Source organism: Scyliorhinus torazame, chromosome 10 (assembly GCF_047496885.1).
Source record: "Scyliorhinus torazame isolate Kashiwa2021f chromosome 10, sScyTor2.1, whole genome shotgun sequence".
NCBI lineage: Eukaryota > Metazoa > Chordata > Chondrichthyes > Carcharhiniformes > Scyliorhinidae > Scyliorhinus > Scyliorhinus torazame.
In genome coordinates this window covers 205,124,950-205,141,283 of record NC_092716.1, presented here as the reverse complement: position 1 = coordinate 205,141,283, position 16,334 = coordinate 205,124,950, and the positions used below count along the sequence as shown (strand labels likewise).

At 51.1% G+C, this 16,334-nt stretch overlaps 1 protein-coding gene across 5 annotated transcripts in view; it reads left to right on the top strand.

The window, feature by feature from the left end:
- Window positions 1-16,334, top strand: part of ush1c (Usher syndrome 1C) — a 420,683-nt gene that overhangs the window by 183,216 nt on the left and 221,133 nt on the right. For all 5 annotated transcript variants that reach the window (XM_072466296.1, XM_072466295.1, XM_072466293.1 and 2 more), the window contains exon 13: window positions 1,642-1,707. In XM_072466296.1, coding sequence (XP_072322397.1) covers window positions 1,642-1,707 — 66 coding nt within the window. The remainder of the gene's footprint in view (window positions 1-1,641; window positions 1,708-16,334) is intronic.

The window sequence follows — 16,334 nt, the reverse complement described above, 5'->3', positions numbered from 1 at the left end:
CCGAGTGTTACATTTCTGAGGTCATATTAAAGTAGTTAGTCCAAAAGTTAATGGGTTTCATTTTTTTGCTCTTATTCTGTTTAACACTCGCTAGATTCTGCAATCAATTTTGCACAATCTGCAGCTCGTAATATTAGTGGCCAAGTCTGTTTCCCTGGCCTTTGTATAAATGAAATGATAATGCTCCCTCTAGAGGCAGCCTCACTATAGCCTGATTGTGGGTTGAACTTCACAGCAGCAAGGGATTAGCCATTGTTGGAGCCAAGAAATTAAATTTTAGTTAAATTACTCATTTGTTATGCCAATTCAATTGTTGTTCTAGCCGATCCAGCTATAATCCTTACCCTGTTCAATACGTAGAAACGTTCTATTGTTAGCATAATATACACAGGAATGTTGCCTCAGGACCTGTTTTTTAAAGAACATATTGGACAGGTAGCATGCTGGTAACCTCTGCCCCACTGAATACGTATGACTTTCAAATGATACATCATAACAATGGTTGTCACACTGGTGTTGCTGGCTGTTGATCCAACAGTCATTGCCATTGGCACAACAATTCAGGATTGATTTACCCTCTGCCGCTGAGTACTTCATTTCAACTGCGTAACTGTATAGAAATTAAAGTGGATGTCATTCATTCCTGTGGCGTCGAAGAGAAAATAAAATGGAGTATCATGGGCGGGGTTCTCCCCGACCCGGCGGGGCGGAGGGTCCCGGCGGGATGGAGTGGCGAGAACCACTCCGGCGTCGGGCCGCCCCAAATCCGCACCTTTAGGGGTCTTGAGGGGCTAGGCCCGCGCCGGAGTGGTTTCCGCTCCCCGTGGCCTTTGGCGCCACGCCAGCCGGGGCCAAAAGGACTCTGCCGCCCGGCACGAGTCCGCGCATGCGCGGGAGCGTCAGCGGCTGTTGACGTCATCCCCACGCATGCGCGGGGGGGGGGGGGGGGTCTCTTCCGCGTCGGCCATGGTAAATGCTGTGGCCGAGGCGGAGGGAAATAGTGCCCCCACGGCACAGGCCCGCCTGCCAATCGGTGGGCCCCGATCGCGGGCCAGGCCACCGTCGGGGCACCCCCCCGGTGTCAGATCGTCCCGCGCCCCCCCAGGACCCCGGAGCCTGCCCGCGCCACCAGGTCCCGCCGGTAAGAGAGGTGGTTTGATCCTTGCCGGCGGGACAGGCATTCCAGCAGCGGGACTTCGGCACATCGTGGGCCGGAGAATCGCCGGGGGGGGGGGGGGGGGGGGGGGGGGGGCGGCGACCGGCGCGGCGCGATTCCCACCCCCCACCGAATATCCGGTGCCGGAGAATTCAGCTACCGGCGAGGGCGGGATTCATGCCAGGCCCCGGCGATTCTCCGACCCGGCGGGGGGGTCGGAGAATCCCACCCCATATCCTTGGAAGCTGCTGTGACAGGCAGTTCACAGTATCTTTCAAATTGTATATGCCCGAGGGGATGAGAGGAGAGAAAAGGAGAGGGGAAAAGAAGGATGGATTTAGATTATGTATCCTCAAAAGAGGTACATTGGGAAAATCTAATTAGGAAACTGAGGTATGAATTGAATGAAATGTGTTCTTTTTTAATCTTGCATTTTAATCAAAAATAAAGTAGTGCTATTCTAAAACAATGTTCAATATTTTTAGAAGGAAGTTAGAGATTTCACAGAAAACCACTGAAGAACAAGAGAGATATCGCAAAGAAATTGAACAGTAAGTATTTTGTTGAAGTGCTGGTCCCTTTCCAATGTTTCGCAGCAATCTTGTTTTGATAATGTAATTTGTGACCTGCTTGGGCAAAGTCTTGGCTCATTCGGGACTTCTCCAATGTACTGCCCAACATTCTTTTCTTAGCTAGCATAATCAAAAAGAGTATTTTGGGATCTTGGTCTGTGTTTAATACACAATGTTTTTTTAAGTGCAATATATATATATATATATATACATATACAAATGATATATATTATCCAGCAGATGAATATACAAATTCATTTCTATATAGCATATCATCATAACAACTAATATTCTGGAATTACCAATTTTTTCTCTTGGAGGTTACATTAATTTATGAAAAATGTTACATGCATGTTAAAGGAGCTGATGCACGATCACTTAAACTCAAAGACGAGGTTGTAACATAACTGAAGGCTTTAATAGACTAGATCTGTTCCCCAGCAGCTTCGATACAGAATGAGGGCTGCTGGGACGGCACCGGTTCTTATACCCCGCCTGTCAGGGCGGAGCTACATACCAAACAGCCAATGGTAAACTCCTAGGTTTACCCAATGGTCTACAGCCTCTCGGGTACTGCAATGCCTGATAATACCACATTCACCCCCTGTTAAAAAAGAGTCCGGCGGGGGTGGTGGCCAGTGATTACAATTGCATTTAACATGGTATGATCAGATATGGAGGTACCGTGATACCTCCTTACAGGGTTGTCGAGAATATTTACAAGCGTGGAAGATATATACAGTCAGTGTTCATTTACAGTTACAGTGAAGCAATCAGTCGGTCGGGTGGCCTGGTCATCCTCCTGGACCGTCTGAGCCTCGGTGGTGATTCTGGTGGGGGTCCTGACGTCTGCGACTCCGGGAGCGTGGCTTTGTCCTCCATGGCAGCTTCGTCACCCCTAGACGGCGCTGGTGGGGCAAACGGTTGACACAAGAGGGGCGCACCTGTAGGGGGCGTCGGTGGGTGGGATGGCCTAGGTAGGAGCGGCGGGAGGACCGACCCCCCAGTGAGGTGCTGTGGGGGGGGAGGGGGTGGGGGCAATGGTTCGGGTGCGTGTGGGGTTCCGGCGGGCGCCAGGTCCCGGAGGGAGACTGTATCTTGCCGGCCGTCAGGGAACGCCACGTAGGCGTACTGGGGGTTAGCGTGCAGCAGGTGGACCCTCTCGACCAACGGTCCGACTTGTGCGCCCGCATGTGCTTCCGAAGCAGGATGGGTCCAGGTGTCGCTAGCCAGGTTGGGAGCGAGGTCCCGGAGGAGGACTTCCTGGGGAAGACAAGGAGACGTTCATGAGGTGTCTGATTGGTAGTTGTACAGAGCAGCGACCGGATGGCGTGGAGGGCCTCCGGGAGGACTTCCTGCCAGCGGGAGACGGGGAGAGTCCTGGACCGTAGGGCCAGTAGAACGGTCTTCCAGACGTTCCGTTCTCCCTCTCTACCTGCCCGTTTCCCCGGGGGTTGTAACTGGTCATCCTGCTTGAGGCGATGCCCTTGCTGAGCAGGAATTGACGCAGTTCGTCGCTCATAAAGGAGGACCCCCATCACTGTGTATGTACGCGGGGAACCCGAACAGTGTAAAGATACCCTGGAGGGCCTTGATGACGGTGGTTGCAGTCATGTCGGGGCAGGGGATAACGAATGGGAACCGGGAGTACTTGTCAATCACGTTCAGGAAATACGTGTTGCGGTCGGTGGAGGGGAGGGGGCCTTTGAAGTCCATGCTGATGCATTCAAAGGGACGGGAAGCCTTTATCAGGTGCACCCTCTCTGGCCGGTAGAAGTGCGGCTTGCACTCCGCGCAGATTTGGCAGTTCCTGGTGACTGTCCTGACCTCCTCGATGGAGTACGGCAGGTTGCGGATGTAGCCAGTTAAAATGGCTAGCTCCCGATTTAACTTGGCTAACTCCCGATTTAAAATGGCGAACGGCAAAGGCTGATGGGAAAGTCAGCCAACAGGACACAAACGAGCAGCTGCAGGTTGAGTGTGTATTAACCTCTGGAAAGGCCAGACAAGATCGATACCAGCAACCACCAGCATAACAAAACACCAGCCACCTGCATATTAATGAGCAATCCCCGGGAACAATGAGCAACATTTAGCCACATAAAGCCAAACCAGACTCCGTGGCGCCAGCAGAAGCCTACACAATGGGAGGTGAACGTCCACCTCAGGACCGCCCATCGGTCAGGGAACCGTTCCAGCATTGGAGAAAATCGAACCAAGTGATTGGGACAAAGTCCAATCACTTGGAACCAGGTACAGGGTCCGCCCCGAAAGGCGGGAAGCCCCTGGGGTCTATAGGAATTAAGCCCAAGTTCAAATCGTTCTTCTTGACCGGGTCACTCAGCAACGCGAACCAACCCTTGACAGTGACCAGTTCAGCCGCTGCCGATATCCACTAAGTCTTACTTCAACGCTCGCTACGAGATAGGCGCTCCTAGCTACCAATCTGTACCAACTTCGAATCCCGCAGGCTCAGAACCCGAACGAAAGGCCATTCGTTTCCCTGACCTGGTGGGCCAGTTCCAAGTTAAGTATTGGCCTGTTAGTCGTAGAAGTAGCTTAGACGTAGAATTTGTACATGAGTAGTGATTGCTGTGTATAATAAATGTGCTTAGATTTAAATCTTACTAATCGGTGTATTGGATTATTGATCATTACTCGGACTTGAACCACGTGGCGGTATCATAAAGGTACCTGGTGACTCAAGAGCAAAGGTGATAAAACAGAGCAATTAAACTAAGGCAAAAGTTAGCAACATGGGTCTTAATGAAGTGGAAAAAATGAGTGACCCCCAGGTGGCAGAGTTCCTCGTGGAGGGCTCGGAGGCGGTCCACATGCTTCGGGACAGGGCATCGGAAGGCTCGTTTAGCTTCCCAGGACGGTACAAGATCTCGTAGTTGTAGGTGGAGAGTTCTATCCTCCACCGCAAGATCTTGTCGTTCTTTATCTTGCCCGCTGTGCATTATCAAACATGAACGCCACCGACCGTTGGTCAGTGAGGAGAGTGAATCTCCTGGCAGCCAGGTAATGCCGCCAATGTCACACAGCTCCTACTATGGCTTGCGCCTCTTTTTCGACCGAGGAATGGCGAATTTCTGAAGCATGGAGGGTACGGGAGAAGAAGGCCACGGGTCTGCCTGCTTGGTTGAGGGTGGTGGCCAGAGCTACGTCGGAAGCATCGCTCGCGACCTGGAAGGGGAGGGACTCGTCGATGGCGCGCATCATGGCCTTTGCAATGTCTGCTTTGATGCGGCAGAAGGCCTGGCGGGCCTCCGTCGACAGGGGGAAGGTTGTGGGCTGGATTAGGGGTCGAGCCTTTTCTGCGTAGTTGGGGACCCGTTGTGCGTAATAACTGAAAAACCCGAGGCAGCGCTTCAGGGCCTTGGGGCAGTGCGGGAGGGGGAACTCCATAAGGGGGCGCATGCGTTCAGGGTCGGGGCCTATAACTCCATTTCGCACTACGTAGCCGGGAATGGCTAGGCGGTTGGTGCTAAATACGCATTTATCCTTATTATACGTTAAGTTAAGGATTTTCGCGGTCTGAAGAAATTTCCGGAGGTTGGTGTCGTGGTCCTGCTGGTCATGGCCGCAGATGGTGACGTTATCAAGATACGGGAACATTGCGCGTAAGCCGTACCGGTCAACCATTCGGTCCATCTCGCGTTGGAAGACCGAGATCCCATTAGTGACACCAAAGGGAACCCTTAAAAATTGATAGAGCCGCCCATCTGCTTCGAAGGCAGTGTACTTGCGGTCACTAGTGCGGAGGGGTAGCTGATGGTAAGCGGATTTGTGATCCACCGTGGAGAAGACCTTGTATTGCGCAATCCTGTTCACCAGGTCGGATATGCAGGGGAGAGGGTACGCATCCAGCTGCGGAAACCTGTTGATGGTCTGACTGTAGTCAATGACCATCCTATGTTTCTCACCGGTCTTCACCACCACTTCTTGAGCTCTCCAGGGACTGTTGTTCACTTCAATGAAGCCTTCCCTCAGTAGCCTTTGGACCTCTGACCTGATGAAGGTCCGGTCCTGGGCACTGTACCGTCTGCTCCTGGAGGCGACGGGTTTGCAATCCGGGGTGAGGTTCACAAACAGGGAAGGCGGGTTGACCTTAAGGATCGAGGCCACAGACAGTAAGGGGGGATTAAGGCCGCCGAATTTAAAGGTCAGGCTTTGCAAGTTACATTGGAAGTCCAACCCCAGGAGTGTAGCCGCGCAGATTGCGGCAGGACATAAAGGCAGAAATTGTTGAATTTCCTGCCTTGGACAGTGAGGTTTGCTCGGCAGAACCCCTTTATCTCCACTGAGTGTGACCCGGAGGCCAGGGAGATTCTTTGGTTTACAGGGTAGGTAACAAGTGAACAGCGCCTTACCGTGTCGGGGTGTATAAAGCTCTCCGTGCTCCCAGAGTCGATCAGGCACAACGTCTCGTGGCCGTTGATGAACACCGTGGTCGTTGCTGTCGCGAGTGTCCGACGTCGATTTTGGTCCGGCGTCACCGAGGCCAGATGGAGCAGTTGCGGGTTGCGATCGGGCCGCGTGTAGTCGGCCGTGCTGGGGCCCCATCCAAGATGGCGTCTCCCATGGATCACACATGGTGGTCGGGGATGGACAAAATGGCGGCGGGGATGGACAAAATGGAGGCGCCCATCCGTCCAGCGTGGTGCCGAGGGGCAAGATGGCCACACCCGTGGGTCGGACGTGGCCCTAGGATAGGGGGGGGGGGATGAGTGCTGGCCATCTGGGGCCCGAGGGGAAGATTGCCGCGGCGGTCCGGAGTCGCTGGAGACCCTGGCCACAGCTCGTGCTTGGCAGACCCCCACAAAATGGCCCTTCTTGCCGCACCCTTTGCAGGTGGAGGTGCGGGCCGGGCAGCGCATGCAGGGATGCTTCGCCTGCCCGCAGAAGAAACAGCGGGGCCCAACGGAGTTAGCGGGCTGTCTTACAGCGCAGGCCAGGGGGGACATGGGAAAGGTCAGTGGGGCTGCCGCTGCGGGTTGCCACGCAGCCCAGGGGGCCGCCACGCGGTCGGACGCATAAGACTGCGCGTTTCTGGAGGCAACATCCATGGACCCTGCCAGGGCCCGTGCCTCTCTCAGTCCCAGTGTGTCCTTTTCTAAGAATCTTTGGCGGATCTCTGAGGAGCTCATACCTACTACGAAGGCATCCTGGATTAGAAGTTCCGTGTGCTCGCTGCCCGAAACTTGCGGGCAGCCACAGTTTCTGCCGAGCACCAGTAGCGCACGGTAGAAGTCCGCCAGCGATTCCCCGGGGCTTTGCCGTCTAGTTGCAAGCAGGTGACGTGCGTAGACCTGGTTTACAGGGGGTATATAATGTCCTTTTAACAGTTCGATCGCAGCATCATAGTCCCCCGCCTCCTCGATGAGGGTGAAGATTCCAGGGCTTACTCTCGAGTGCAGGAGATGCAGTTTCTGTTCTCCTGAGGGGGTGCCTCCGGCCGTATCGAGGTAGCCTTTAAAACACGCCAGCCAGTGCTTAAATATCGCAGCCGAGTTCGCCGCGTGGGGGCTGAGTTGTAGACACTCCGGCTTGATTCGGAGATCCATTCTTTCAGCTTAAGAGTAATCTACTAAATTGATGCAGCGACCGGATGGCATGGAGGGCCTCCGGGAGGACTTCCTGCCAGCGGGAGACGGGGAGAGTCCTGGACCGTAGGGCCAGTAGAACGGTCTTCCTTCTCTTGGAGGTTACATTAATTTATGAAAAATGTTACATAAATGTTAAAGGAGCTGATGCACGATCAATTAAACTCAAAGACGAGGTTGTAACATAACTGAAGGCTTTAATAGACTAGATCTGTTCCCCAGCAGCTTCGGTACAGAATGAGGGCTGCTGGGACGGCACCGGTTCTTATACCCCGCCTGTCAGGGCGGAGCTACATACCAAACAGCCAATGGTAAACTCCTAGGTTTACCCAATGGTCTACAGCCTCTCGGGTACTGCAATACCTGATAATACCACAGGAGCTAAGAAAAACATATATTAATTAATATTAACATATTGAACGCCTGAGTGAAAATCAAACAACATATCAAGAAGGTAGCCTTGATGTAGAAATACCGCTATTGTAATTGCTCACATCACACCAGACTACATTCATTACAATTTACAAGCCACCGATGCATAAAAATATTTTTAACCACATCTTTTTTATATACGTTATTCCCCTGTCGCCAACCCAGAGCAGATGAAATCTTTTGACTGGAGATCATTTTATTTATTTGCATATCTAAACTTAGTAGCCTAAACTGGAATTTTACCGGCAGGAACAGCACCTGTTGATTATGGGGACGACTTTAATACGGTCATTGAGCCAGTGTTGGAACGGTCAGGGAGGGTGACGGCAGTGGCGAAGGAGCTGAAGGGGTTCATGGAGCGCATGGTGGGGTTGCAGATCCGTGGAGGTTTGGGAGGCCGAGGGAGAAGGAATTTTCGTACTTCTCCATGTGCACAGAGTGTCCCCATGGATTGATTACTTTGTGGTGGATAAGACTCTGCTGACGGGGGGTGGTTAACTCTGGGTCATCGGCAATTGTGGTCTCCAACCACACTCTGCACTGGGTGGACCTACAAGTCTGGTAACTGTGGGGAAGAAGCTGCTCCTAAGTCTGGACGTACGGGTCTTCAGACTTCTGTATCTTATGCGGACGAGCTGCTGCTTCTGGAACTTACACGAACGATCTGCTGCTTTATATATTGGATCCACTGGGAGGTATTGGGGGAATTATGAATATCTTGGAGGAGTTCGGCCGGTTTTCCAGATATAAGTTCAACATGAGGAAGAGTGAGGTCTTCCTGATCGATACGAGAGGGCAGGAAAGGAGATTGGACAAGCTGCCATTTAAGGTGGTCGGGGTGAGCTTTAGGTATCTGGCATCCAGATGGCTCGAGGATGGGAAGAACCACATAAACTGAATTTGGCACGGTTTGTGGAACAGATGAGGGGGATTTTAAGAGGTGGGATGTGCTTCCTTTATCACTGGCTGGGGGGTGCAGACAGTGAAAACGACGATACTCACGAGGCTCTTATTTGTTTTCCAGAACCTTCCAAACTTCATTCCAAAATCTTTTTTCAGGAATATTAATGCTCTGATTTTGGGGTTTGTATGGGTGGGGAAATCTCCACGGGTATAGGAGGTGCTGCTCAAACGGGGGCGCGGTGGGGTGGAGAGGTGCCAGCTGGCCTTGCCGAATACAATTATTTATTATTGGGCAGCGAATGTAGCCATGGTTAGGAAATGGGTGGTGGAGGAGGGGTTGACTTGGGAGCAGATGGAGGCAGCCTCTTGTAAGGGCACAAGCTTAGGGGCATTGTTGCCGGTGCCTCTGCCGTTCTCGTTGACCAAGTACTCTGCGAGCCCTGTGGCGATGGAGGTCCTGAGGGTGTGAGCACAATGGGTGCAGCATCTGAGGTTGGAAGGTGCCTCGATGTGGGCACCGAACTGCGTGAGTCATAGATTTGCACCGGGGGGGGGGTTTGGACACGGGGTTTCGACGGTGGTGGTGGGCAGGGTTCGAGCGGCTCGGGCACATTTTTGTGGGGGGCAGCTTTTCAAACTCAGTGGATTTGGAAGAGGAGTACGAGCTGCCCAGTGGGAATGGGTTCCGGTACTTAAAGGTGCACGATGATATGAGGAAGCAGGTGCCGTCCTTTCCCGACCTGCCGCCCCCGGGGCTACCGGATAAGTTGGTATCGAAAGCAGAAGTGGGTGAGGGTAAAGTATCAGAGATTTCCAAGGAGTTAATGGAATTGGAGAGTGCCCCGAAAGGAGAAGTTAAACGTAAGTGGGAGGAGGAGTTCAGGGGGAAATGGAAGCTGGGTTGTGGGAGAAGGCTTTAAGGAGAGTGAACGTATCTTCCTCATGTGCTAGGCTTAACCTTATTCAATTCAAAGTATTGCAAAGAACGCATATGAAGGTGGCCAGGTTGAGCAGGTTCTTTAAGGGGGTGGAGGACAGGTGTGGACAGTGCGTGGGCAGGCCTGCGAACCATGTTCACAGGTTTTGGACATATTTGAAGCTGAAGGGGTTCTGGCAGGGGTTCACGGACATTATTATCTGAGGTGCTGAAGGTGAAGGTAGCCCTGAATCCAGAAGTGGCAATATTTGGAGTGTCAGAAGACCTGGGAGTCAAGGAGGTGAGAGAGGCCGATGTCCTGGCCTTTGCCTCCCTGGTAGCTCGGAGATGGATTTTGTTGGAGTGGAGGGACTCTGGGTCGCCGAAGCCACGGGCGGGGGTCAGTGACCTGGCGGAGTTCCTGAGGCTGGAAAAAATTAAGTTCGCCCTGAGAGGGTCAGTGGATGGGTTTGCCCAGAAGTAGAAGCCATCGACTTCTTCAAGGACGATTAAGATGTCAGCAGAGGCAGGGGCGAGAGGGGGAGATAAATGGATTAAAATGGGGAAGGCAGGATTGTGTGAGGGGAATGACGTGGAGGGTGGGGTGGTTGGGTGTTATTTATTTGTTATGAGGTTTCCTGTTCTTTCTTTGGTTTTGGTTGTGTTTAATGTATGTACAAATGCCTGAATAAAAATATTTTTTATAAAAAGGATTGTTGGTTCGACTTGATCTGAAACACCAGGGAAAATCATACATGCCAAACAAATTGCCCAGTTGATTACCAGGTATTGGTTGTTGCCCTACAGCTGGCATTCAAGCTATTATTTGCACAAACGAGCCCTCATACATGTTGTAAGCAGGCACCCTGCACACTTTGTAGTCACTGGCTTCCAATTTGGCAGCTGGCATTCTTCCGGTGGACATTGGAGGTGAGAGATTGTTATCTGAAATTTGTTCCCATAAAAGGTTTAATTTGACCTCCTATGGAATCAGATGATATAGTGTACAGGTAAGTAAAAGAAAAGAATCAATAAATTAAGTCATCTGTCCAACACTGAAAAATTGAAATGCACCACGAACTATCAGAAAAGGATTTGGTCAACATGACCACCGCATGTGGGGAAAAAGTGCATTCTTCATATTGAGGATCCCATCCATCTTGCTGTATGGCACTACCATGCTAAATGAGTCAGAACATAACAATTCTGGATCCATGAAGTGCAACGGACCATCAAGAGCAAACAAATTATATTTAACCACCATGCTACCAGCATGGTGGTTAGCACAATTGCTTCACAGCTCCAGGGTCCCAGGTTCTATTCCCAGCTTGGTTCACTGTCTGTGCGGAGTTTGCACGTTCTCCCCGTGTGTGCGTGGGTTTCCTCCGGGTGCTCCGGTTTCATCCCACAGTCCAATGATGTGCAGGTTAGGTGGATTGGTCATGTTAAATTGCCCTTAGTGTCCAAAATTGCCCTTAGTGTTGGGTCGGGTTGCTGGGTTATGGGGATTAGGTGGAGGTGTGGGCTTGGGTCGGGTGCTCTTTCAAAAAGCCGGTGTGGACTCGATGGGCCGAATGGCCTCCTTCTGCACTGTAAATTCTATGATCTATAATCTGTAACCTCATGGCCTGGTATTTCCCTCACACTGCCATTATCATCAAGCCAAGGTCTTAACCTGGTTCAGTGAAGAGTACAGGAGAATTTGTCAGGAGCAACACCAGGCACACCTAAAAATGTCAACTTGGTGAAGCTGCAACACAGCACTACATCCATGCTGAACAGCAGAAGAGCATGAGATAGAGCTAAGCAATCCCACGCCAGACACATCAGGTCAAAGCTCGGCAGTCTTGCCACATCTGGGCATGAATGTTAGTTGTATTTAAAAAACTAACTAGAGGAGAAGGCTCCTCAAACATCCCATCGTCCCTTTGGCCCATCAAGTGCCCCAACACGTGAAAAACACCTGACCTACCTACCTAATCCCATTTTCCAGCACTTGGCCCATAGCCTGTAGGTTTTAACATGCCACACAAGCCCCCGCTTGAGCCCTGGAATGAACCGGTGGCATAAGTGGCTGTGAAGGTCACCGGGCTGCGGTGACCTTCACAGCCACCGGAACGGGTATCCTCCTCCGCGGGGTGCCAGGTCCGCGAGGGCTAGTGATAGGTGCCATACCATCTCCCTGTTGAGATGGAACCCCCTGCAGCACATGCTGTCCGTCATCTCTTCCCCACTCTGGATCTCTCTTTGGCCTGATGGGCGGCCAGGTCTTCAGGATGTGCAGTGTACCCACATCTCATTACAACCTTGGTCCAAACATAGACAAAAGAGTTGAGCTGAGAGTGACTGAGCCATGATATTAAGGCAACATTTGATCAATTGTGCATCAAGGAGCCCTAGAAAAACTAGAGTCAATGGGAATCAGCAAGAAAGTTTCCATTGGTTGTAGTCAGTCACACCTAACTTAAAGAAAGATGGATGTGGTTTTTGGAGGTCAATCAGCTCAGTCTCAGGATATCGCTGTAGAAGTTCCTCAGGGTAGTGTTTTAGGCCCAATCATCTTCCGCTTGTTTATAATGACCTTCCCTCCATCATTAGGTCAGAAATGGGGATGTTTACAGATGATTACGCAATGTTCAGCGCCATTCGCAACTACATAGATACTGAAGCCGTCCGTGTTCATATGCAGCAAGACCTCAACAATATCTCAGCTTTGGTTGATAAGTAACAAGTAGCATTTGCATCACACAAGTGTCAGAAAATGCCCATCTCTGACAAAAGAGAACCTAACCATCTCCCCTTGATATTCAATGGAATTACCATTGTTGAATCCCCCACTATCAACATCTAGAGGTTACCATTGACCAGAACCTGAACTCCTGAACTGGACCAGCCATATAAACACTGTGGCTACAAGTGCTGATCAGAGACTGGAAATCCTGTGGAGAGTAACTGACCTCCTGACTCCCTAAAGTCTGTTCACCATCGACAAGGCACAAGTCAGGAGTGTGAAGGAATATTCTTGCTTTCCTGCATGAGTAGCTCAAGAAGCTACGAGTGGCTGAACACTATAATCTGAAGCCACCTGTTATAATGCAACATTATAGGTTCAATTGGGCTGTGCAGTCTCCAGGTGAGCCAGTAACTGACTTCTTGACCTGTCCCAGGAAGCTGGTGGAGCACTGCGAGTTTGGGCCATCCCTTTCGGAAATGTTTAGGGACAGGCTTGTTTGTGGAATAATAATAATAATATTTATTAGTGTCACAAGTTAGGCTTACATTAACACTGCAATGAAGTTACTGTGAAAATCCCCTTGTCGCCACTCTATGGCGCCTGTTCGGGTGCACTGAGGGGGAATTTCAAATCACCTAACAAGCACGTCTTCCGGGACGGGTGGAAGGAAAACAGAGCACCTGGATGAAACCCACGCAGACACGCGGAGAACGTGCAGACTCCGCACAGACAGTGAGGCAAGCCGGGTCCCTGACACTGTTGGCAGAGCCCACAATGAACTTAAAGCGGATCATTGAGTTAGCATTATCCCGTGAAAATGATGAGAAAGGGGTACAGAAGCATCAGGGGTCCATAGACTATAAGGTCCATAGTTTGACGCGACATCCATATTAAATTGCTGCAACATCACAAGGCAATGCTAGAGTGGCCAGATCACCTCCCTAGAGGCAACCATAAGTGCAATTCTGCAATCGGGCTCAGTACTCAGGCGCCACACAGACCCATGGGATGCCTCCCCCGAGGATGAAGGGGAATCATAGAATCCCACAGTGCAGAAGGAGGCCATTTGGCCCATCGAGTCTGCAATGGACCTCTGAAACAGCACCCTACCTAGGCCCAAACCCCACTATCCCATAACCCCACCTAGGACCACTTTAGCATAGTCAATCCACCCAACCTGCACATCTTTGGACTGCAGGAAGAAACCGGAGCAAACTCCAAAGAGACAGTCACCCGAGGTCAGAATCAAACCCTGATCCCTGGTGCTATGAGGCAACACTGCTGACACCATTCCACCGTGCCGCCACGGAAATACCAACCACATTGCCAGATGTGCGGATGGAGAACATGTGGTGTGCCAGATGTGTGGACAGAGAACATGTGGTGGTCAGGCTGCTAGAATCGGTGGAGAGAACGCCGCCCAAAGCAGAGAATATGAACCAGAGCCTTGCACGTGGCCCCACCTGAGGAAAACAATATGATGCAGCTAACCTGCATCATGACCCCGGAGGTGGTGCCAATCCGGGTCAGATTACAGGTGAACAGACACTATCTGGTAATGGAGATGGGCACTGGAGTTGCCATCTCCATCATTGACCAACAGACCTTTCACTGGCTTCATAAAGGAATCCTACCACTAATCCAGCGGAAACCCAGGCCAGGTTGGGGATCTACACAGGCGAATCGCTGAGCATTGTGGTGACCACCATGATCCTGGTGATACAGGGGCAGAAAACAGTCAGGCTACCTTAGCCATGGTGCAGGGACCGGAACAAATCTGCTGTGGCGTGACTTGTTACGGGTCCTCCGTTTCGATTGGCAGCAGATTTTCTGAATGGGCCCTGGAAACATGTATGAAGTCCTGGTAAAATATCTTGAAGTATTCCAGGAGGGCCTGGACAGAATAAAGGGTGCCAAGGCTTGCATTTACATAGACCCCAGAGGCTCACTCCAGATATTTTCGGGCACGGCTTGTTCCTTAGACCTTATTTGCCAAGGTTAATGCTGAGCTCCAATGCATAGAGGATCTGGGAATCATATGCCCAGTATGGTTTGCGGAGTGGACCGCAACCATAGTACCTGTTATGAAGCTGGACAAGTCTGCCTGACTCTGCAGAGATTACAAGCACATGGTGAACAGGGTTTCTTGCCTGGAGCATTACCGATGCCTAGAGTGGAAGACTTATATGCAAAACTGGCTGGAGGGTGTTCCTTTATGACGCTCGATATGAGCCATGCCTATTTGCAGTTGGAACTGGACTCCGTATCTAGGAAATACGCAACTATAAACATCCACAGAGGGTTATTTAACTACACTTGCCTCCCACTTGGGGTCTCGTCAGCTCCGGCAATCTTCCAAAGAGTAATGGAAGCTATTTGTCAAGGACAGCAAAATGTAGCAGTATTCTTGGATGACGTATTCATCATGGGTACCCCCGACAAGGAGTACATGGAAACGTGGAGGAAGTGCTCAGACGGTTCTCCTAAGTTAGTGCCCGGCTGAGGAGGAGCAAATGCGTGTTCAGAACAAACATACTTGGGATTCATGGCAGACAAAGATGGCTACACTCTGTGGAGGAGGAGACTCAGGCCATAAATGGGGACACAACCCGGAGGAATGCCACCGAACTCCCGTCCTTCCTGGGCCTAATGAATTATTATGGAAAATTAATCTTAAACTTGGCCACTCTGCTGGTATCCCTTCACATACTACTTAAAAAAGAAAAGGGTTTTGGGGCCTCACAGGAAGAAGCATTCGTCGGAGTGAACAGGTGTCTGTCACCCTCGAAACTCCTCAAGCATTATGACCCAGCTCGATCACTATTCCTGACTTGTGATGCCTCCCCCTCTGGCATCGGGGCGGTGCTGGCCCACAGATGGGACGATGACATGGAGCGCCCTATTCTTTTTGCAAAAAGAACTCTGGCAGACACGAAACGCCGCAATGCCCGAATAGAAAAGGAAGGCTTGGCGGTGATATTTGGGGCCAAGAAGTCTCATGGGTATGTCTACAGGTGACACTTCTTCATTGTCACTGATCACAAGCCACTGCTGTGCCTCTTTCAAGGGGATAAGTGGATTCCCCATATTGCATCAGCCCGGATTGAGCATTGGGCACTCTTGCTCGCAGTATGAGTACCGATTCCAACATTGTCCAGGTACACAACCCAGGTTGATGCCCTTAGTCATTTACCGCTGCCCGTGAATCTCCTGCCCCGAACAGTGGTGGATGAAGTTGTGGCGACCCAGAAGTTTATAGATACCCTGTCGGTGATGGCTGTTCAGATTCGTGCATGGGAACAAAGAGACCCTAACTTGATGAATCTTCACCATATTCTATTAGATGACAGATCATGGGGGACCCTCCCAGTAAGCCTGATGTCAGAAACTCCCAAGAGTTAAGCGTGGAGGATGGTATTGTCCTGTGGGGAAGTTCACATGGTCATCCCACCACCGGGCCAGGAGTCACTCCGAAAGGATTTGCACAGTGGTCACTTAGAGGCTCGAAAATGAAGATGTTGACTCAAAGCTAGGTCTGGTGGCCTGGAATCGATGGGGACATAGGGTGAATCTTATGTAGTGGCCCAGCATGTCAGGAGTACCAAAAGCTCCCACCGGCGGTCTCCTTCCACCCCTAGGAATGGCAATGACCCCCCTGGGTGAAACTGCATGCTGAGTTTGTCGGGCTTTTTGGGGGGGTCCATGTTTCTCAGCATTGAGCACACCCAATCAAAATGGCTCGGCACCTATAAAATTACCTTGACTACATCAAGGGCCACTGACGAGAAGTTGAGGTGCTCGTTCGACATGCATGGGATCCTCAAAACCCTGGTAACAGACAACGGAACACCGTTCACCAGCGAAGAGTTTGCCGTATTCACAAAGATCACCAGAATCTGACCGATCAGAGCCACAGCGTACCATCCCTCATCTAACAGCCTGGCTGAAAGAGTGACATTCAAAAGAGGCATGAAGAAGCAGACCGCAGGCTCCTTAGACACGCGACTGGCAA